This window comes from Mustela nivalis (assembly GCF_964662115.1).
Source record: "Mustela nivalis genome assembly, chromosome: 16".
Classification (NCBI taxonomy): Eukaryota; Metazoa; Chordata; class Mammalia; order Carnivora; family Mustelidae; genus Mustela; species Mustela nivalis.
The window spans coordinates 31370872-31393410 of record NC_139035.1 but is presented as its reverse complement, the minus strand read 5'-3'; the positions used below and the strand labels follow the sequence as shown (position 1 = coordinate 31393410).

The window sequence follows — 22539 nt, the reverse complement described above, 5'->3', positions numbered from 1 at the left end:
TCCATGTTATTACCCGCGTGGAGCAGATCCGGTAGAAGGGAGGTGCCGGCCGGTGTGGCCCCAGCTTGTCCCCCACTGTTCTGCAAGGCCTTTTTTTTCTTCTGCCCCAAGGCAGAGGCGGTAGGCTGGGTGGGACCACTTAGCAGGTCATTGTGAGCCCCCAGCTCTGTCCTTCCTCTCTTAGTTCCAAAATCGCCTGAGGCTCCACTGCGAGGTGTGAAGGGTTCCAGGCTGGAGGTGAAGCTCCTTTCATGGCTGGATTGGGACATCTTGTCCTCAGTCCCCTCCAGACCAGGGGCTAGCAGTCCGTGTGCGAGGGCCTTTTATCACAGGGAGGCCTGAAGCCAGGTCCGAAAAGAAGAGCTTTGTGCCAAGCTGGGAAGCACAACAGGCTGAAATTTAAAAAAATAACGTGTCCATTTTACACCTTTGCAGATTGCCGTATCCCTCAAATCGACGATGCTGAGATTCATAACAGGACATACAGACACGGAGACAAGCTGATCGTCACCTGTCACGAGGGATTCAAGATCCGCTACCCTGATCTGTACAACATGGTTTCTCTGTGCCGTGATGACGGGACGTGGGACAACGTGCCGCTCTGTCAAGGTAGGGGCGCGGGCTGGGAACACGTGCGCGTCTCTCCACTGGGACGTGGAGGGAAGCAGGGCCCACCGGCTCTGGCCTTGGCATCCGCACACCCTCCCTGCGGTCCCCAACAGCCCCTCGTGCCCACCGTGAGAGCCCAGACCAGAAGAGCCCTTGTTCTTGAGCATGTTGACTTCTCCTTCACACCGAGAACCAAAAGTCTTTTAAGAAATAGGCATTTTGTAACCAGGCTGTGAGCACGATGATGAACTATGGCATTTTTAATGAAAACAGCAGAACATTTATACTTATTTCAGTGGTAGTGAGGGTAGATTAAAGACGCATCTTTACAGAGGCTATTTTTTCTTAACGTTATCCATTTTTATAATGCATGAGGAGCAGAAAAATAATCAAATTCAGATTTTATCCAAACTACCCAGTAAATAAGAATCCTCTTGCCTTTTTAACATTTGCCTGGGCCAACACGGAGGACCCTGTTTGTGAAAATAAGTCCTTCCGTGCACATTAATTCTGATTTTATTTTCTTGACATGTGACTTGAAAGCCAGTGCATAATTCATTCTTCGGGGAGGAGGCTTGTTTGCGCCGGAGCCTTGGCGTGTTCCGGTCGAGACGAATGCTAGCGCTGGGCTCTAGGTCATGGCTGGCAGGCTCTGATATTACTCTGCGTGCTCTGGGGTCGGAAATGAATTATTTCCTTCTGTGAGGGCTTAAGAGTCCTACATGGCCCTTTGCAGAAACAGAGGCTCTGGATCGGGAGGACCAAGGGCGGCCAGGCCACCCCTTTGTGAGCTTCTCTGCTCAAACTCCCTGTGCCACGTAGCCTGCACAGATGACATTTCCAGGGATATATGTGCTCTGGGGGCACTTCTCGGGAGGCTGTGGAGAGTTGTCACCGTGATCTGAGGTTGGGCTGAATATTCACGTGAACATTACCAACGACTGGTCCCTTTCCTTCCCGGGGCCAAGAACGCTCCCTCGGATGCCAGCCCCCTCTGCCTTCATGAATCCTGCATCCCCCACTGTCCCCTGTTCTACTGCCCTTTCTAGAGGTTTCTCCCTCTTAGGTCTTGCAAATTCCGTGTACCTATTTACAAGTTCTTTTGGTCCCTATTATTTCTTATGAAATGCCCGAGGGTGGCATCCTCATCAGGGGCTCAGGTGTGGCCTCCTGCTCTGCTCTGTCCACCACCCTGCACTTGCATCTCAGAGCGTCGCCCAGAGCCGGCTGGCTGCTCTCGGAAGGTGCCCTTCCCCGGATAGCACCGTCACCCACACCACCCTCCCTCAGGGCATGTCCCCTGCTCTGTGCCCTGAACTCATCTCCATGCAGAGGCAGGTAGGGGCCTGGCTGCCCAAGCAGTGACTGCCCAACATGGCATGGGCGTGAGGGGTCTGGCGGCATTAGATGGCCTGACACCTCGGAGCGCCACGGGGAGCATGACTGGCCCTTAGCATGACGTCTCGTCCTGTGGCTTTTCTTTGCACTTCCAGATCCGGGGGAGAGAGCCTGACAAGCCGGCTCGCCATTGCCTGGAAGTGTAAATAGAGGTTGCACCAAGCTATTGTGTCAAAGCCTGGTGTCTGCTGCCATGCTTGGGATGGGCTGTCCCCAGCCAAGGAGCATGTCTCTCTTTCCCTGGTTTACTACTGCAGTTACAACCCCTTCTGGCTTCTTTTGGGGCAGGCAAGCAGGCGGGCATGTTCCAAGGCCATATTTTCCTTGGGAACTTTGTGTTTTGGAGAGCAGTGTCCAGACGCACCTGCTGTTCACTGTGGGTCTGTCCGTTTTATATTCAGGGGACTCCAGCTTCTCTGTGGGAGTGGCCAGGAATGACACTCCTTCTTGGGAGGAGCCGCAGGCACTGTCCCTTGTGCCAGCTCATTTGAACAGCACTTAGGGACTCTGATACGGTCAGTTGTTCATGTTGACGTGCTTGTCTTACTTTTCTCAGTCACGGATTCTGTTTATTCCTGAGTCCCAATCTCCCCCTCCTCCCTGACACTTCACTTTTCCTGTGAACACAGTTCATGTTCAGCTCAACGGGTAAATCCTTCCAGGCCGTGTAGAAAGGATGTGGCCACGTGTCTCAGATGTGGCCTGGGTGGTAGTAGGCCCGTGGATCTCTGTGGCACGGGACACTGTCGGCCCCAAAGGGAGCATTTCCCTAAGTTCTGCATGCCAGGGCTGCCCTGGCCTCTCTGGTCTCACGCCGAAACATCGATCCCACGTACCAGCTCACTGACCAGGGCAGTCGGCGGAGCATGAAGCCGTTCGAGGCTCAGAATGTCAAAGCAAGCCAGCTCGGGAGCAGAGCTCAGACACCTGCTGCCATGGGCATGCTGTGATCCGTGCTCGGCGACTGGAAGGGAGAGTCGGGATTTCCATTATACGTTATTTACTTCACACACAATTAGTTCTCCGCGGGAAGAGCCCCAGCTCTGCAGAGTCATTATTTCCTCTAGTGAGACCACTGACCCCGACAGGAAATGCCAGGATCGCAGCGGGGGCCACACAGAACGGGATTCTGTGCCCCTGGGAATGTTCCCCAGGCACAGGTTTCAACACGGAAAAGCAGCTTCCGTTTGGCAGAAGCAGAAGTGTGGGAACACAGACAGCATGGAGAATTCTGGGTGTGCTGTGGGGGCTTGCGACACCCAGCCCCATGCCTGCCGTGCATGTCCTTGGGCTCTGCGCAGACCCTGACCAGGAGCTCCTTAGGAGGGGGCCGAGAGGGGTGTATTCTGAGACACCCTTTTTCTGGGTAGTTCTCAAGGCTGAGAACCATGTCAAGTGCACCTAAAATGCAAATTGATCTTCACGTGGCATCACACGGGGTCCGCAGGCCCCTGCCTTCCAGTCCAAGCAGGGGAAGGGGGTTTTTGCTGCCACCTCCTCAGACCCCCCCCAGGTGTCCCCATTGTTGAAACAGTTGGGGTGTATGTTTGCTGCACAGCACCTCAGTGCTTCTCACCCCCAAGAGCATGTTAGCATCACCTGGGGAGATTTAAAAAATTCGGGGTGCCCTGGCTGTGCATAGACCTAGGGCTCGCAGCCAGGATTGTGTTGCTTAAAGGTTCTGAGGTGTGTCTGGGGCTCCCTGATCCCAGCTGTACCCCCCTCACTTCCTCCCTCTTCCCCTGGGCCTCTCTGTGTGGTTTGCAAGCATGACACCAAATTCTGCGACATGAATCGAACAGGAAAGTGGTTACGGGCGTCTTGCTGAAGAGCTTTTGGAGGTGGGCAGGGGACCAGGGTTTTGCGGGTCTCGTTGGTGCAGAGGGGACCAAGTGCGACCGTCCCTCCTCTTTTCCTCGCCACAGGCTGCCTGAGACCTCTTGCCTCTTCCAATGGCTACGCGAACATCTCCGAGTTGCAGACCTCCTTCCGCATGGGGACGGTCATCTCCTACCACTGCTGCCCTGGGTACAAGTTGGAGGGGGCCGAGCACCTCGAGTGCCTACACAGCCTCATCTGGTCGACCAGCCCACGCCGGTTCCTTGCTCTGGAAGGTAATGTGTCCACTCTTCGGGAGAGTGACTCACAGTTACAGCGGGTGCTCCTGCGGGAGGTAACGACCTGGGAACCCTGGTCAGCACAACTCCAGTTCCTTTGAGTGCACACGGCCCTGAGCTGGGCCATGAGGCTGGTCATCCCCCAAGAGGCAGGACCTACAGCTAGTCGTAAAACGGGCTTCCCCCGTCTGAGGCTTAAGGGCATGAAAGAGAGGCGCTTCAGGCATCAGAGGTTAAACCATAAAATATTGCCAAGTTAAGTGAAATGTCCTAAAAAATTAATTTTCTCTGCACGAATTGAAAACAGACTGTATTATGGTGTCATTCATTTCTCCTCGCTTTATTGTGTTGTCCGTGCTTCTCCCTGTTCCTGTGCATTTTATGGCTGGTCTTGAGCCGTGGCTGGCACACGCTGGGAAGCCTGGAGCTGAGGGCTCCTTTCTTCCTGTTCTCCTCGAATGTGTGTCATTACCCTGAGCAGTGGTTCGCAGTAGTGAGGGGACAGGGCATCCAGGGACAGCAGCAGGTCGGGGTCTGAGGGGTTTCCTGCTAGCGAAGGTGGGCATACTGGTTCAGCTCTCAGTTTCATGTGGGTCTTGAAATTATGACTGAAGCACACACACTGATTTGCGTGTGGGCCTCTGAGCACAGCGTGCAGGACGGGTCTACGAGGGGGAAGAGGAAAACAAAAGCAGGCTCCAGTTAGGAGGCCCCTGGAGCTTTTCCTGGAAACAAGACACGACCACATGACGTTCTTTCAAGGGTGTGCATGCAGCAGGGAAGACGCCGCTGGACCATGGGTTGTGTGGAGTGCTGACAGCCAAAAGAGGCCAGGGGGGCGTCCTAAAGCAGTGCTGGGGGAAGGGCAAGTGGGGGCCCCTGGGACAGCAGCAGGCATGCCCTCGTGAGTCCGGCCCCCACCCGTCCCAGGTCCCTGGGGTTGGGCCTCCAGTGCATGTGGCAGGTAAGACACGGTATGCCTGGTAAAAGCTGAATTTCAGATAAATGACAAATCATTTCTTAATTTGAGCGTACTCTCAATATTGCATGGGACTTAACTCATTTGTTAAATTCTCAATTCAAATATAACTGAGCACCCAGTACTTTCACCTGTTAACTCTGGGGACCCTCACCTGCAGGGATGGGGTGTCCCCCATGTCCAGAAGTGCAGGCAGGTAGAGGTGAGCCTGGGCCATAAGGAAAGGGGCTCCTCTGGGCCTGGGGGTGTCTCGTTGCTCAGAAAGCCAGAACTAGATTGGGTGGACGGTGTCATGATTACGATTCTATCAGTCCAAGATGCCTGTTTCAAGATTTTGACAAGTTTTGTTTAAATGTTTTTCAATCGGTTACCTTCCGATAAGCTTCATTTTGAAGCTTTGAGAGCTGTTTCTGTGGAGTCTGGAGGATCTGCAGGGAGCAAATGAAACAGACCCTAGTGTTAGTAGCTGGTAGCTAAGGTTGGAACACAGAACTGGAGTGTAGCCTCGTCCTCCGCCAGCAAGGGCTATGGCCAGAGTGACCGCTGCCACAAAGGCCACAGTGGCCTTTCCTCTGAGGTTTTGGTGTGCGAGTGTGCGCATGCATGGATGCGTGCATGTGTGTGTGCGTACACATGCACATGTACACATGTATGTACACCATGTGTATGTGTTTAATAATCCTCGCATGTCTGCTCTCCCTGTAAAGTATCTGGTGGAAGCACTCGTGGGATCTTGAACTGCTAACTGGGCAAAGATGCCAAAACTGTGATTCAGAACCAAGAGGCACAGCGCCGACTGAAGGATTTTTGTGTTTCGAGACTTGATAGAAACGGGGCCAGGTTGAACGATGGTTCGGGGTACCAGGCAAGGATTCATGGAAGATTATCCAGATGCATCAGATGTTGCTGTTTCCTCAGCCTTACTGGAATCATATGCGGTCTTTGAAAGGAGGAGTCATGCTGTCACGGGGCACCCGTTGTCATCCCCAGGGACTCTGCCCCTTGCCCTCTGTCACCTGGTTCCCCCTTCAGTTTCCCATCTTTCTTAGCACACAGTCTGATTTTTCTTGATGTCCCAGGGAAATCCACTGCATGGTGCTGGGAAGCATGGAGCCTTCAGGGGCTTTTAAATGTAGGGGTGATCTGCCCCCTGAGTGCCTGGGTCTGGTTGGCTGTGCCAGGGAAGTGGTTCCCTTCTGTTTTGGCGCTCCCCGGAACCCACCAGTGCGTCGGCTGTGGTCCCCACCCCAAGCCTTCTCCACACCCACCAACAGCCAGGAGATGGGGTGCCCAAGTGGTCGGGAGGCAGTGTGCATGTTGAGCAAGAGCGTGGACTGACGTCTGACTGGTTGGGCTCACATCGTAGGTTCCCACACGATGGCTTTGCCGTGGGGTGCATCACTTAGCTCTGTCAGCCCTGTTCCCTCACCTGTCACATGGGGCAGATGGTCATCGCTCCTCCTGACACCGTGAGAATCCAGCATGGACATCACACATTTAGGGAGGCTTGTGGCACATGCTGGGTGTTCCCTCCAGGGCCACTGTTATCATTCTTCTTGGAATTCTGTGCAGAGGCACATGAAGTAAATAAGTGAGAACCTGGGCGTGGCCATGTGAGCCCAGTACCCACACTTCTGTGCACACTCAGGATCGTCCAGGGTGTCCTGGTGCTCGCGTGGAAGGTGAATCCCATGTGTCAGGAGGAGGTGCTCAGCAGCACCAGTGATGCCATTGGTTCTGAGAGCTTAGCATGTGGCCAGAGGTTTGATGTGGCAAGCCACTTAGCGCCTTGTGAGGCAGGCGCTGGTTTTGACACACTTCACAGATGGGCCAGCCTGGGCTTGTAAAGTTCCAGAAACTCAGCAAGTGACATAGCTGGGAAACAGGTGCACTGGGACCTCGACATGGGTCCCTGTCCTGTCAGAGCTCGCGCGTGTTATCGTCAGGGTACGTCACCTAACTAGCTTGTTCTGATCACTTTGCAGCCTCGTGGGCAAGCAGTGTGATGTTTTTATAACCTTTTCTTGCAGAGTCAAACAATTTGGAAGCACTAACACGTAGGAAGGGGTTCATCTTTCTAGACTGGCTGCTGACCCTGTGGAGCTCTCCACCTCAGGGGATGTGTGGCAGACAAGAGCCGCTCACTGCCCCCCTGGCACCCCATGTTCCCATCATGGTGCAGAGCCTGGCCGGGCTTGTGTCTCCTCTCGCACCCCCGGATGGACACCTCAAGGGTGACATGACATGTCCGGACGCTCCATCTCTTTGGCTATGGCGGCTCTTTCTGCCATGTGGGGCCTCCTGTCCTCCATGGGCCGCGGGGCCACTTCTGAGATCAGGCCTCTCTGGCACTGGCATCAGGCAGCCCCACACACATGTCAGCAAGCCCAGAACGGATGCCTCGCTTTGTGAAGGAGTTTATGCTTTGGAAGGAAAAGCTCTGGCAGCTTCTTCAAAGGTACGGGTTGTGTTTTCTGATGTCTGTGCGCTTGTACTGAGAGTAGACGCCTCTGGAGCCTGTGTTCCCTGCAGCTGAGCTGGGGGCAGTGGTTAAAGCAACAGAAATCATGAGGACTTGAACCAGGTTGTTGATCCATCCTTCAAAAATAGATGTGTGCGTATAAATGTACTTGGCCAGAGCCCCACACGTCCCCGTGTGCCAGCCTGGCTCACTGCAGCCTCGGGGGTTGTCATCCCTGTGCAACATCCATTCTGCCTTCATCCCTTTCTGTCTCTTTCACACACACACACACACACACACAATCCAATACATCTTTAGAAAAACAAAGAAACTCCTGACCTGTAACAATGAATGTGGGCATTTTCATATTTACAAGTGCTAGGACTCAGTTTATGTTGTCACTGGTGTGTCTTGAACACCTGCTAGGCACAGGGCAGCACCAGAGTGGGCACTGGGGAATGACAAAGAAAATACCAGAAGTAGTTTGTTATTCCGAAGAATTTATACTCTAATGGGAAGAAGCAGGTGGTAAGTCCCCTTATCCAGGGCCCAGCGCCATTCCAGACATTCCTCGTTGGGCGCGCGGCTACCTTTACCAAGGGGCACATGAGTGTCTGTGCATTTGGGAGGGGTGGAGTGACAGTTCCTGCAAGTGGTATCACAACTGTAAAAGGAAAATTTCTACCTGGGGATTTGTTGGGGTTTTGTTTCTTTCCCCTGGAGACAGAACAGAAGTAAGTTTTCTCTCTTGGCTTGAGCTTTGAAGGAAGAGGAGTCTGAGCACCTCACTCCTATGGAGGGCTACACATTTTGAAGCTCAGTAGAGCTCGTTGGCCTAGGCGGCATGTCTCTGTGTGTGTGAGGATGCCAGCCCAGTGGTTGAAGGGTAGGAACATGGATGATATTGAGGGGTGTACAAATAAGTCAGTGAAAGACCTGTGCAATAGTACTTACACAGGGACTAGCATGCACCCTGGGACTGTCAAGGAAGAGGCACTAACTGCCCAGCATTCTTCCCTACGTGGGGAAGAACCATCCAAAAGCCTTAAGTATCCAGAACATTCTCCTCACATTCAGGTTTTCTAATGGCCTGGAAGTAGCTCAGAGTGGTGGGGATCTGCTGACTGGCATTCCTGGTTCAGGTTGCCAGCAGAGGTCCCATGACTACATCTTTGAGGAGGGTGGCAAACACTGGAAAGGCCAGTGGTTGAAGCTCAAATGTGGAACTTGGAATCCTTGATTCTGACTGCCCCCCCCCCCAGTTAAAGATTCTTTGGTCTCCTACTGTTAAGTTAGAGAACTAGATCCTTTAACTAGAAGTCCTTCTTTCGGTAGGTATCTATGGAAAAAGTTGGAATGAAATCTAGAAAGGATCAAGATTTGCCATGTCATCCAGGGGACCCCCACATCTCCTGGTCTAGAGACCAGAGGGTCACATAGGACCCATAGGACCATATATATTTGCAGACTTTAAAAGCTGCTGCCTGAGGGTCTGGCTACCAGTCAGCCAAAAGCAATGTACTAAGTGAGATTCCTACTGACGGGTCTTGGCATACCTTCAATGGGGAGACTTACCAAGAATAGATCAGGCAGTTTAAAAAATCACAAAGGTTTGAGAGACAGCCAAGAGCTAGGGCAGGGTGACAAAGAAGTTTCATCACCTCCAAATGTCCCTCCAAGTTGGAGAGAGGTAGCTGTTTCACCTACCCATAAAAACAAACACAGAGAGTCAAGCAAAATAGGACACAGAGAAATATGTTTCAGATGAAAAAGCAAGATAAGACCCAAGAAAAAGACCTTAGTTATACAGGGCTAAGTAATCCTTCTGACAAAGAATTCAAAGTAATGGTCATAAAGATCCTCACCAAACCCAGGAAAAGAATGGATGAACACAGTGAGATCTTGAACAAAGAGAAAACAAGAAGGTACCAAACAGAAGTCACAGAGCTCAAGAATACAAGAACTGAACTGAGAAATATACTAGAGGGACTCAACAGCTGATGAACAAAAGAACAGAAGACATAGAAGCAGTGGAACTCACCCAGACAGTGCAGCAAAAAGAAAAAAGAGGCTTGACAAATGTAGATAACATAAGGGATCTCTGGGACATCACATGGAATAGCATCCACATTGTGAGCTTCCCAGAAGGAGAAGGAGGGGGAGAAAAATTACTTGCAGAAAAAAAATTTGCAGCCCCAGATATCCTTCATCTGAGAAGGGAAGAGATGTCCACATCCAAGAAACCCAGGGAGTGCCAAATTGGATAAATCAAAAGAGCTCCCACATAAAGACACATTTTAATTAAAATGTCAAAGGGTAATGAGAGAATCTTAAAAGCAGCAAGAGAGAAACAGCTTATTACATGCAAGGGAAACCCATGGACTATCAGCAGATTTCTCAGAAACTTTGCAAGTCAGAAGGGAGCAGCAGGACATATTCTAAGTGCTGAAGGGAGAAAATGTCCAACCAAGAATACTCTATCCTGTAAGGTTGTCATTCCGAATGAAAGGGGAAATGAACAGTTTTCTAGACAAACAAAAGCTAATGGAATTCATCCCTACTCAACTGGCCTTACAAGAAGTGATTAAACTGAAAAGCAATGGCACTAATTAATAACAAAAAAATGTGAATCTAAAAACCTCACTTAAAAGATTAAGTATATAGTAAAGGTAGTGGCTTAATTACTTATAAAGCTACTTTGAAAGTTAAAAGACAAAAGTAACAAAATTAACTGAAACTACATTAGTTAGTTAGTTAGTTAACAGATATATAAAATAAAGCGATACAAAAGGTGACAACATAAAAATGTCCTGTTCTGGAATGCATTCAAATTTATGTTGCTATGAACTTAAAATGCACTGAGGTAAATATAGGTACATGTATGTGAACCTGACGGTGACCACAAAGCAAAAATGTAGAGTAAATAGACAAAAGAGAGTTGGATCTGAACATAACACTTGAGAAAGTTCTCAAACCACAAGGGAAGAGAGAAAGAGAAGAAAGGAACAGAGAGAAACAACAGCCAAAAAAACCACAAAATAGCAGTAAGTACACACCTGTCAGTAATTACCTTAAATGTAAATGGACTAAATTCTCCAAACAAAAGCCAGGGAGTGGGTTAATAGATTCAAAGAGGAGACTCACGTTTCTGCTGCCTACAGAGGACTCTCTTCAGAAGTCAGGACAGGGACTGAAAGGGAAGGGCAGAAGTCATCCCATGCACGTGGAAGTTAGTGAGAAAACTGGGGTAGCAACATTTCCATCAGAGACTTGGAGACAAAGACTGTAACAAAGGACAGTGAAATATCCTTGACTACCATACTACAGAATGATAAATGTGCCAATTCATCAAGAAGAGGGAGCTTTTATAAATGTGTTTGTACCCAACACAGGAGCACCTAAATATGTAAAGAAACATTAAAAGATCCAAGGGGAGAAGTTGATCTAGCTGATACAATAATAACAAGGGGCTTTAACATCCCATTTACGTCCGTGGGTGGTTGTAAGGAAAGGACAAAAAGTCAATCAGGAAACATCAGTCTCTATCGACCCATTAAGCCAGATGGATTTAACAGGTATGTGCAGACTATTCCAACCAAACATAGCAGGATACTCGTTCTTCTCAAGGACACGTGGTGTGCTGCCCAGGGCAGGTCACCTGTTGGGCCACAGAACAACTTTAGAGAACACAGGAAGACCGAAACCCTATCAAGCATCTTTTCTGAACTGAAAGGTAGGAAACTAGAAATCAAGGACAAGAAGGAATCTGGAAAAAGTATAGATATGTAGAGTAAATGATATATGACTGAACAAGTGCTGGGTCATAGGAGAAATAAACGTATGGCCAAAGAAAATGGAGATGTGCTGTGGTGAAATCCATAGGACATGGCAAAAAGGGGTTCTAAGCGGGAATTTCATGACGATACAGGCCTACCTCCAGGAGCATCTCAACAGTTTAGCATCACAGCACAAAGAACTAGAAAAGAAACCGATATCCATTGTTAGTAGAAGGAAGGAAATAATAAAGATCAGAGAGGAGGGGATGCCTGGGTGGCTCAGTGGGTTAAGTGTCTGTCTTAGATCGAGTCCCTGCATCGGGCTCCCGGCTCAGCAGGGAAGCTGCTTTTCCTCCTGCCTGCTGCTCCCCCTGCTTGTGTGCACATGCGCGCATGCTCTCTCTCTCTCTCTCTCAAATCTTAAAAGATCAGAGAGGGAAAAAACGGCTGAAAGGACAACAGAAAGATCAATGAAACCAAGAGTAGGTTCTGTGATAAACCAAACTGACAGACCCTTAGGTCGACTCCCCAAGAGGAAAAAGAGAAAGAGCTCAATTAAATAAACTCGGATATGAAAGAAAAGTTATAACTGATACTACAAGAAATACAAAGGCGTGTAAGAGACACTATGAACAATTATACATAAGCCGGTTAGACAACCCGGGAGAAAGGAATGCGTTTCCATGGAAACTTAAAATCTTCCCAAACCGAATCATGAAGAAATGGAAAGTCTAAATAGGCTGATGACTAGGAAGGAGATAGAGCCAGAAATCCGAAACCTCCCAGCAAACCAAAGTCCGGGACAAGACAGCTTCCCCAGGGAATTCTACCAAACATTCAGAGAAGATTTAATACCCGTTCCTCTCAAAGTCTTCCCAAAAGCTGAAGAGGAGGAAATGCTTCCAAACTCATTTTGTGAGGCTAGCATTGCTCTGACCCCCAAACCAGACAAGGACACCACAAGCAGAAAAAGTTACAGGCCAGTATCCCTGAGGAACATAGACGTAAAAACTCAACAGAATATTAGTAAACAGAGGCAAAGGGCCAACAGACACACGAGAAGATGCTCAGCATCACTCACGGTCAGGGAAATAAAACCAGAATGACAGTGAGATCCCACCTCACACCTGCCTAAGTGGCTAAAATGAACAACACAGAGATAATAGGTGTCGGCAAGCTTGAGGAGAAAGGGGAGCCCTTGTGCACAGTTGGTAGGCGTGCAAGCTGGTGCAGCTGCTCTGGAAAACAGGATGGAGGGTCCTCAAAAAAACTGGAAATAGAACTACCCTATGATCCAGGAATCACACTTCTGGGTATTTACCCAAAGCAAATGAAAATCTATGCGAAGGGAAACATGCACCCCATGTTTGCAGCAGCGTTATCCAGAACAGCCAAGATACGGATGAGCCTGAGTGTCCATCAAGTGATGAGTGGATGAAGAAGTCGTGGTATGTATGTATGCAGTGGAACATTGGTGAGCTGTCAAATTAGGAATGAGATCTTGGCACTTGGAACGGTTTGGATGGACCAGAGGGTACTAAGTATCAGGCAAAGACAAATACCACATGATTTCACTTAAATGTGGACTCTAAGAAACTCTGGTTGCCAGGCTCACTGTGGTGGCCATTGTGGGGTGTGTGTAGACTTCCAGTCCCTGTGTTGCACAACTGGTGTAATGTTGTGTCATAGACTCCACAGAAGGAAGGAGGAGGCGGGAACACAGCCATCCGTCCATGAAGGTGGGGGGCCTGGGGGTTCTTGTGCTTGTTTTTCCCAAATAGGGACGCAGTCACTCCACTTGCCATGACTGGGGCAGGGGCTCCCCATGCAGACCTCCTCCACAGGCATTTTCCCAGGAACAGGCAAGCTGGACCTTGTTAGAAGCTGGACATCAGAGTTTTTACATCCGACCAGTCCACAGCTGAGGATGCTGGCGCTGGTTTCTACCCTTCACCGGCCGGTTTCAGACCTGATTACAGGGAATGTGCATTTCGATTTCCTGAGAACCCGCCAGCGCCTAGAAGGCCTGTGTAGGCCCACAGCCTTCTCCAGAGAAAGAACAAAAACAAGAGTCTGAAAATCACTGTTTAGCCGAATGTGAAATCCCTGGAAATGTTCTGATTTAGGATCAACACTGAAAGCTAGTGTGAACATGGAGGCATTGTCCAACCCCCTCAGGTCCCAGAGGACCCCATATACTTTCCCTGGCAGGAAGCACCTTGCAGCCGTGAAGTGAACCCATGAAGGGGCAGGAGACAGGCAGCAGGAAGTCGGGGCCTTGTCACATGGCACCTGCCCTGCTCAGGGCAGCCTGAGGCCTCCTTGAGATCCAGGATACACTCAGGCCATTCCAGCCCCGCTGGGCCTGTATCCTTCCGATCTTACACGAGGAAAAGTCTGAGCACATGAAGGGTTCATCTGGGATGCGATCGTGTGTCATTGTGTTACCTGCCAACCAATTGGGATGGTCTCCCCGTGGGGCTGGTGCCCCTCCTGCCGCCCCCCGCCCAGACCAGCAAGCTGGGGAGTATAGGCTTTCTCTGCCCTCCTACACACGAGCCCCAGAAAGTGCAGAACTGTGTCCCTTCATTACCTGGACACTCTCCTGCCCTGGGTTTTAAGTAGCTCAACAGGACTGGTGGGACCGAGTCACCGCGGGATTGACTGGTGCTGAGTCTGGACCATCAGTCATGGAATTCAGAGTTGGGGATGCCTCAGACGTCTCCGGAGAGACTTTCTCCCCGACCCCACATGCCCCAGTGCCTCCTTTGCAGAAATAAAGCAGCATGGACAGAACTGAGTGGCCATGTCCCAGGCCCGGCCGGGTGTGCAAGTCCCTCACGTGGGGCCCTCATGGCTCTCTGTCCCGTTCTTCCTCCCTTGCACTTTGCACCAGGAAGGGCAACCTCCAGAACTCCCTTTCCTTTTGGGCAACATGGCTCCGGGGGCACCCTGCATTCCTCCCTGGCACCAGCAGGAGCTCAGGCAACCGAACGTCCTTGGTTCCCTCCGCCGGCTGCAGAGGGGCTGTTAATACATGGTCACTCATCCTGACAAGCACAGTGAGAGGCATGGAGCCGCCCGGCAGAGTGCAAACAGGCTCCAGCGGCCTCCAAGCTTGCCCAAGGTTTCCGACTCACAGGGGTTCCTGCCCATGCATGCTCTGAGGCCGCAGCCCCTCAGGTACTCTAGGACCCAGTGTGTCTGCTAGAGGTCAGGCTCTGGGTTCTAAGTCTCACTCCCTGAGTCCCTTCCTCCCATGCAAAGGGACCTGACTTGGCGGGGAGGTGGTCCCCAGGCTCCTTCCCGGCTCCACACTGTGGGACTCTGCTCTTACCCAGAGTGCACTGCCCCAGACTTCCTGCGCCCACACCGTCAGCCTTGGGTCTGCATCCCTGGGAAGGGAGCTGAGTCTGCTGAGGGTCATCTTGGCACCAGCCATGTCACTCCACATCTTTATTCAGCCTCGGAACCACTCCAGGCAATCTTACTCGCTCTCTGCCCAGAGAAACAGGTCTGGGAGCCCATGCGAACAGCCAGGACTCACTCCGCAGGGGTACTCCCTCCACGGCTCTGTGCTGGCTTCTCTGCTGCACTGCTGTTCCCGGCACCCTGGTTCTCCATTCTGGAAGAGGTTTCAGAGGAGGGAAGATACACGCTGTGATTTAACCCAAGCCGCAGGAGATGTGATGGTGCTGGAGTGTTCTTCCGCCTTCCCTCCCTCCTTCCTGGGAGGGCTGTGGTGCAGCAGCTGGGGTGCTCTGAAGCCCGTGGGACCTGCACTCCCCTCAGCTGGCATGGCATCAGCAGGGACCTGCAAAGACCTCCCACCACCCAGAACACACACGTTGGCCAACCGTGTGGTCCTCTGGGCCCTGTGAGCCTCCCCTGGGCTCTCCAGCTCCCTCTAGACTCAACCCTGACCCAGACGCCCCTGCATTCGGTGTGAAATGGTATCAGAAGAGGAAGAAGAGCAGTGAGTGGTTTTCTTTTCTCTTTTCTCCCCAGTGCAGCAATGGGGCTTTGGCTCAAGGGAAGATAGAGGGTTTCTGCTTTATCTGCTCGCCTACCTGCACCCTTCTCTCGTGTTCTCTCCTGCGTGTAAAAGGTTTCCACGGGGCCAGGTAGCACGGGCTCAGGCTCCGGCCTCTCGCCTAGACACCCCGAGGTCTGGAGGCTCCCCAGAAAGCAGTGGCCAGACTGGGCTGTGTCCCTGCACCCCCAGGCCAACGCTCTGTGCTTCTTGTCCACACGCTGTGCTTCCACTTCAGGTTTGCTCGCAGGAAGAGCTTTTGCTGCAGTAAAGCGTGTGTCGCTTCTCTGGTTCCGCGTCCCAAGGACCTTGAGGCCAGAGAGCGAAGTCACCGGCTGTCTCAGCCCGTGTCCTCGGCTGCTAGCCTGCCAGAGTGTGAGCAGGTTAACTTAGAGTCCTCGATAGGAACCCAGCCTAGATTAAAGTCTGACAGCATTTTTAGGTCTTACTCTCAAACATGGGAGACTCATCCATGTTCTGCAAAGACAAACGTGCGTCCTGGCCTGGAAAAGAGGCTGGCTGGGGCTCTCGCTGCCCTGTGAGCAGATGACCTCGGCTCGTGGAGCCCGCGGGAGCGGCGTGGGCACTGAGAATGTGCGAGGCTCCCTGGTGCTTACCTTAGCCCCTTGTGCCATCCCGTTTGCTGGTATCAGAAGTGCCTGTGCCAGGTACAGCGTGATCCCAGCACAGCCTCCCTCTCAGGAGGAAATGCAGAACACAAGCAGTCTTGCTCACTGTTCGCAAGCAGCTGTCGGTCATCGTGGTACGTGTCCACGCTTGGCTCTCACGTCCCCGCCGGGCGATCGCAGGGGTGCTCCAGCGTTTCCCGGGGTCACTGTGCTCATGTTTTCCTCTCTCTTGCAGCAAGTATTTTGGCTGCAGCAGCCCCTTGCCTTCCTGGTCACACTCTTCCCTGCTCAGGAGCCAGCCATGCTGTGGCATCAAGAACCCTCATTAGCTGTTTCCCCTTCTACACTGAATCCAGAAACACTGGTCTTTCTGGACTCAGAGCCAGAAGGCCTGGTCCTGGTTCCTCCAGGAGGACGGGGTTCCTGGGCTCCCTTGTCTCCTCCTTGGGCTCCTTTCCCTGGAGCTGCATGGCCCCTGGCCTGGCAGCCCCGCGCTTCCGCCCACCTCGCAGCCTGAGCTGCTGGAGGCCCCTCGCAGCACCTTGCCTGCCCTCCAGCCTCGGTTGGAACGAGTGGCCGTGGGTGCCGCAGCGTTCCTGGACTCTGAGAGCTGGTTTCCCACCTCATTCGAGTAAAGAGATTTACGTGGAAGTCAGAGGTACCAGGAAAGGCCAGCAAAGGCAGCCAAACCCTGGAGTGGCTTTTCCGCCTAATAGGAACCAAGGGACACAAAGGAGGACTCGAACCACTCCAGGGATGGGGTCCCATCCAGCTGCAGCCCTGTCTCCCTTGGCTCCCACCCGCAGGTAGCCCGGCCCGTGGGGGTGGGTTCTGAAGCCAGGCCCCTCGTTCACGTCTTCGTGGGGAAAGTCTTGGATGCAGGGCTCGTGGCTGAGGGTGCATCCCTGGCCAGTGAGCAAATCAGACACTGGACACCCTCCTTGCCGGCGCTGTGGGTCTGATGAGGCCCCCAGTGTGGAGTGCCATGAGGGACCAGTGGCCAGCATTCTGCTGCAAAGCCATGCATCCATGGCGGGAGCCTGGCACCAGTGTCTCCCAGGGCTCATGCTTCTCAACGGGTCTGATTCCCACACCTTCCAGGGAACTCAGGCCAGGGAGGGCTTGTGGCTGTCACCAAGATGATTCTTGCTCTGCCTTATAACCGCCTCTGAATTTGGAGAAGCTTGTAGACGTGGGAGCTGAGGTCTTCCCGTTGTGCTGTTCATATGTCGAGTCACTGAAAGGAGTGTGGGACTCACAGCCACAAAGCTGCACCCCGGGTCTGAGCCACCGGTCACGCTGACGGAGCGACCATGTCGTGCTCAGAAATTTCATCCTGGGACAAATGGGAAAATCTCACTGTTTGTCCCCAAACTCCAGAATATCTCCCCATTCGCTGCTGCTCTAGGCAGCGTTTCTTTCTTTCTCTGCTGTCTGCGAAGTTCCGTGCCTTGTATTTCATGCAAGTGGGAAAACCTACTTGCAGAGTAGGAAAACCTCTGGCAGTCAGATCAGCACAGAAGGCCATAAACCCCCCAGCAGGTGGCAGTGGCAGCCCTGGGAACATCCTGGTATCCTGGGGGGTGGTTTGGGAGCCACTCCCTCCCTACTTTTCTTCACTGATGGTTGCCAGAGGGTCCTGCTTTTCCCCCAGTAATTAGACATTTGGAGGACAGGCTGGTCAACCCGTCCTACCTTTCTGCATGTATCTCAGGGTTTCGAATCATTCATTGTTTCTGTAGAACCTGTCACTGTCTTGCCTGCGTTCATAGTCTCTTTCTCTTTTTGTGTAGGAAAAGCAATTCTCATTGTTCTTGGTTTTGTTCTTGCAAAAAGATGGTGCCTGACTCTAAATTCACCCAGCTTTCTGTGGCAGGGAGAACTCATTCTTCTCCTGGGGGCCTGGCTTACGTTCTGGCCAGTGCATCCTGATGGATGAGATTCTAATGCGGTTTCCAGCACTTGTCTTCCTCGCGCGGGGAGAGGCATCAAGAAGGGGGCAGTCACTGGAGTTTGAACAAAGGCAATCACAAGTGAACCTCCATCCATGTTTTCCTACCACAAATACCTTATCCCGGGGGATATTGTTTTGGCTCAGGAAGAAAAGTGATTTTCTAGGAAGCACGGCAGCCCAGAATTCTATAGCCTGCCCCAGCTGAGGAGCGTCAGGGGACCTGGCTATGCTGTGCCTGACATTATCAGGACACGGTCCCTTTGTGTTGACTCTAGGTGACTCTGTCTTGTTCCTAGAGGCAGTGCTTCCCAGCCTGGTTTCTGCGGACACAGCCCAGGGAGGGTTGGAGGCCTGTGAATCCACTCCCCAGTTGCCCTGCTCCTGTCCCCTGTGCCTGGCCACTGTGGGGCATGCAGCTGGTTTAGTGCCCTTTGAGGAAATCTCAGTGTCTTGTTGTTTTGCAAGGATGCTGATGTGAGCCAGGAAACCCTCCTGGTCTGGAGGGCTGCTTTCCTGGGGACCTGGGGACTCAACCTCAGTTGCAGGCCCAGCGCGGCTTGTGTTCCTCGCCTGAGGTTCACAAAGCCTGGTGTACGAGTGACTTACACAGCAGGGTCATATGTCCTTGCCTTTCTGGAAATCTGGGAAGAGTTCACAGTGCCATGTTCCCTCTGAGACCCAGGGTAGGTCCGCTCCCTGCCTCGTCCGGCTCCCAGCATGGCCTCGGCGTCCCTCGCTCGTCCTCCCAGAGCTGCAGTGCGCCCTTCCCGCAGGGACTCCAGTCACGCTGGAATGAGGGCTGCCCCTCCTGCAGGAGGACCTCCCCGTAATCTGATTTCATCGCAGCACGCAAGTTGAGTTTCCAGAGATCTTGCTCACGGGTGCCTGGACTTCGGACTCCAGCATGGTTTTTTTAGGGACAGTTTAACCTGCAGCTCATGTTCTCCCTTGGCTTAGGGGGAAACAGACATCCTCTGTCTCCCCTCCACCTGCTTCCAGTTTGGAAAGATTTTCTTCAAGGTGTCCCCAGCCCATTGACCAGCCTCCCTGGGACCCTGTCCTCAACACTGCCCCAGATTTGTGTCCCCTTGGGCCCAGCGCACAGCATCCGCTGTGCCCCTGGAGGCAAGGGGTCTCCCCCACCTCCTCTTTCTCTGCCTCTTTCAACCTCTGATCTGCCCCCGCACAGCCCAGCAGATAAAGAAATTGCTGCTCAGACATCTGCCCTTGGGTGGCCTACACACCCTTCCCTGAGGCACATGTGGGACCCCATGCAGGACTCAGGAGGGAGTGAGGATCCAGAGTAACCTCATTTAAGGTCAGATCCTCGCTTGGCAGTTTATTTGTTGAGTGACCTTGGGTAAATGACCTCACCCTGCTGAGCCCTGCTTCCCTTACCTGTGCAAGTGAGGCCACAAGGAACCCGCCATGCATGGGGGTCATTGGGATTAGGTGGGGCGGTGTGCATGCAGCTCTCAGGGTCTATGAGGTCAGCGTCCCTCAGGGTGGGTACCAGTGGAGTTGTGGTTGTGCTTTCTGCTTATGTTTGACTTCACTGCCCGTCACGTGATGAACGGTCACAGTAGCCATCCAAAGCCCAGGTCTCCTTTCTCATTTGTACAGATCCTACTGCACGGATGGTACCATTTCTGTGTCATGGGTGGTGGGCACGCTGGCTCAGGACAAGGGGAGGCAGACGCCGTGGGGTGGCTTGTGTCTGGTCAGGATTTGAACCTGGGCATGGAGCGGCTGTGGGGGGTCCTGGATCCCCGGCAGTCCCGCCCTCTCCACCCTGACCCCTGCTCTGCCGACTGGCTGCTGGCCGGCTGCTCCTTTGTGTCCTCTCCTGCCCACAGCGTCGCGGCCAGCACTTCCCAGATTGGTTCTGGTGCTAGGAGCACAGGGCACTTCTTGCAGAATGGCCCAGTGGCTGGGACACACCGTGGAAACCTTCGAAGCGTCTTTGTGAGCGGAAGACGTGGCGGTTTATTTTCCGCATGTAATGTAGAGCCGTGCCCACGCTCGCAAGCGCACCATGCAAGCCCTTACTTCTCATCCATGAGGATTTCTGAGTAGCAAGAATGAGAAGGCACCGATGGGATGGAAGTTGGAGGGTCAGAATACTCAGTAGGCTAGTTTTGTCCTGGAAGGAGAATCTGAACACGGCCCGACACCGTGACTGCATTGACCTGGGGCGGGGTGTGATGGTGGGAGGGTTGGCTGACCGCCCGCAGGGGCAGAGCAGACCCACGCCGGCGGGACGCGCTCCTCTTCATCCTGTACCTCTGCCGGCTTCCCCTTTCAGAGAAGATGCCCCAGTTCCAGCAGGGTCTCCGGCCCGAGGGAACCCTCGTTCGGAGAAGGTTTGCAGACGCGAGAAGGCTGACACATGGATCTCTTTGTGCTTTGTGTCTCCCCTGCGGCGGTGAAGGCCCTCGGAGCGCAGTCGCTGCAGAGATGGAAGAGCTGCCTCATCAGAGCCCCCGAGTCGCCATCAGCCATCCCTGCGGCCAAGGAAGGCAGAGAAGCCGTGTGTGCCCTACGCCCTCCCCGTGCTCCCCGCGGCGGCCCTGTATCTCAGCCGCTGCCCGCCTCACACTCCAGCCACCACAAAGCCGCACACCTGTCCTCGCTCTGCCTGGGTGCTGTGTATCTTTGTCTTCCTCCCTCAGTGTGGCGGCCCCACGATGACATGGAGCTGATGCCCCCTCCCAGCCCAGGGCAGCTGCGCAGTCCTGATCCTCACCCATCTGTCAGCTCGGACCAGAGCAGCAGACGCCAGGCTCCCTGCAGCCTGTGGAAAAGCAGAGCCCCAGCCTCGTCCCCACCATTTGCTTCCTCGGTGGACACATGTGTTGGCCTTCCTTGTTGCTACAGCAAAACAGAAGTGGAAAATACGCCATGCTCCAGGACATTCACTGACTTTCCCTGAGCAAAAGACAAAGTTTCAGGATTCCCCTTGGAAACAGCTGGGACTTATGCCTGGAGGTCTTCTCTCCAGCTTCCTGGAATCGTGACCCAAATGCAGAGGAGACAGGGAGTTTTCTTTATTGGAAGCCTGCCGGCCACTGATGGCCAAGACGGTGACGTTGTGTGTGTCTGAGCATGGCCTGCACCCCTGCTCCTGAGGCCGCCGCTCAGACAGCATGCTTGGTGCCTCGAGATGATTGGCACTGGCCCCTCGGAGCTGCCGGCTTTCCCACCGCGTCCTCACGCTCCCCAGCCCTGCGCAGAGCAAGCTTGCCACAGTTTCCTCCAGGTCTGGGGCAGCACTTCCCGGGTGTCAGGATGGTCTGACTTGCGTGGGACCCCCACCAGGTGGTGCTGAGCTGTGTGTTCCCACGGGCTCCTGGCTGAACCCCCAGCTGGTGGTCTGGGTACTGTAACTGGAAGCACGGGTCTGGCGGAAGGCGAAGACCCACCGCAGCCACCACGGCCACCTCATTCTCACACTGGCTCTTCTGGCTGCTTCCAGCCAGCCATGGGGCATGGGGCCTTCTTCCAGCATCTGAGGCCACACCCTCACATTGGATCCCGCCCTGAGACTCACCTGGAGCCCCAAAGACCTTGCTGAGCCCAGGACCTAGTTGGGACTCACCAAGCCACGCTCCCTGGTGACACCACATGCCTGCAGGATGGAGGAACCGCTATCGTGCAGCTCAGAGACATGGAGACAAGGGCCATGTGCAGTGCAGATGGCAGGTTGGTGAGTGCTGGTGGGCCGTGGATGGGAGTGTGTCCCCAGAGATGTTCCGTGGCCCCAGCAGAGGGGAAGTGGATTTTCACGTGGTGGCATTTGTGCATGTGGCCTGGTCATTCGGGCTGCAGGGGCCCATTTCTTGGGACCCCTGGGGGTCATCTCTGCTGTGGTCAGCCCGAGGCTTGGCCCATTTCGTGGCTCAGCCTGGACGTAGTATTTGTCCCATCAGCTCATGTTCCACTGACAGGGACCCAGCCACTGGGTGGCTTTGACCCTGGCGACAAGCTGGCAGTTTGGGGCAAGCAGCTCCCCGGCACCCACACTGCAGGTGGACGGCCCTGGTGCGCAGCTCTTGGCTCCCGCAGGACGAGCACTAACGCACGGGGCAATGTACCTGTCCCTGCTCCAGGGCGACTCCCAGGATAGTTAGTGGCCTCGGGCTGTAGGACCCCGCGTGCTTCCATCCCCACGGCACACTCTGTGTTCGTGAGGCGCAGACTCCACGGGCTTGTCCTCCTCTGGCACCCAGAGAGAGATAGGTCCGTGGCTGGGGACTGAGGCGGGCGACCAGAGGGTCAGGCCAGGCCTCCCCCACAGGCCTCCCTCTCAGTCCTCTGTAGGGACTCGCCCGCCACTGCCAGACCACCCAAAGCTCTGCTGTGTTCCCCCCTGGATACCTATGAGGGCCAGTCTTTTCCCTCGGGAGCTTCCTTCCACCCACTTCTGCTGTCCCATCCCCATGCGAGGAGCACTGGCATCCGGGATCTCTGAGCACCGTTCGCACCCACCCGTGTCGCCCCTCAGCTTAGTCCTAAATAGCATCCCCTCTGCTGAGGTTTCTAGGGGCTCCGTGTGGCCAAGCCAGGTGTTGCTTTTCTGCTCC

General features: G+C 53.5%; 1 protein-coding gene across 1 annotated transcript in view; it reads left to right on the top strand.

Annotated features, from left to right (window-relative positions):
* Positions 1-22539, top strand: part of LOC309850527 (sushi domain-containing protein 4-like) — a gene marked incomplete at both ends in the record, with an annotated part of 37871 nt that overhangs the window by 5166 nt on the left and 10166 nt on the right. Inside the window, 2 exons of the mRNA XM_082704562.1 lie at positions 436-609; positions 3933-4121. Of these exons, the coding sequence (XP_082560688.1) occupies positions 436-609; positions 3933-4121 (363 nt within the window). The remainder of the gene's footprint in view (positions 1-435; positions 610-3932; positions 4122-22539) is intronic.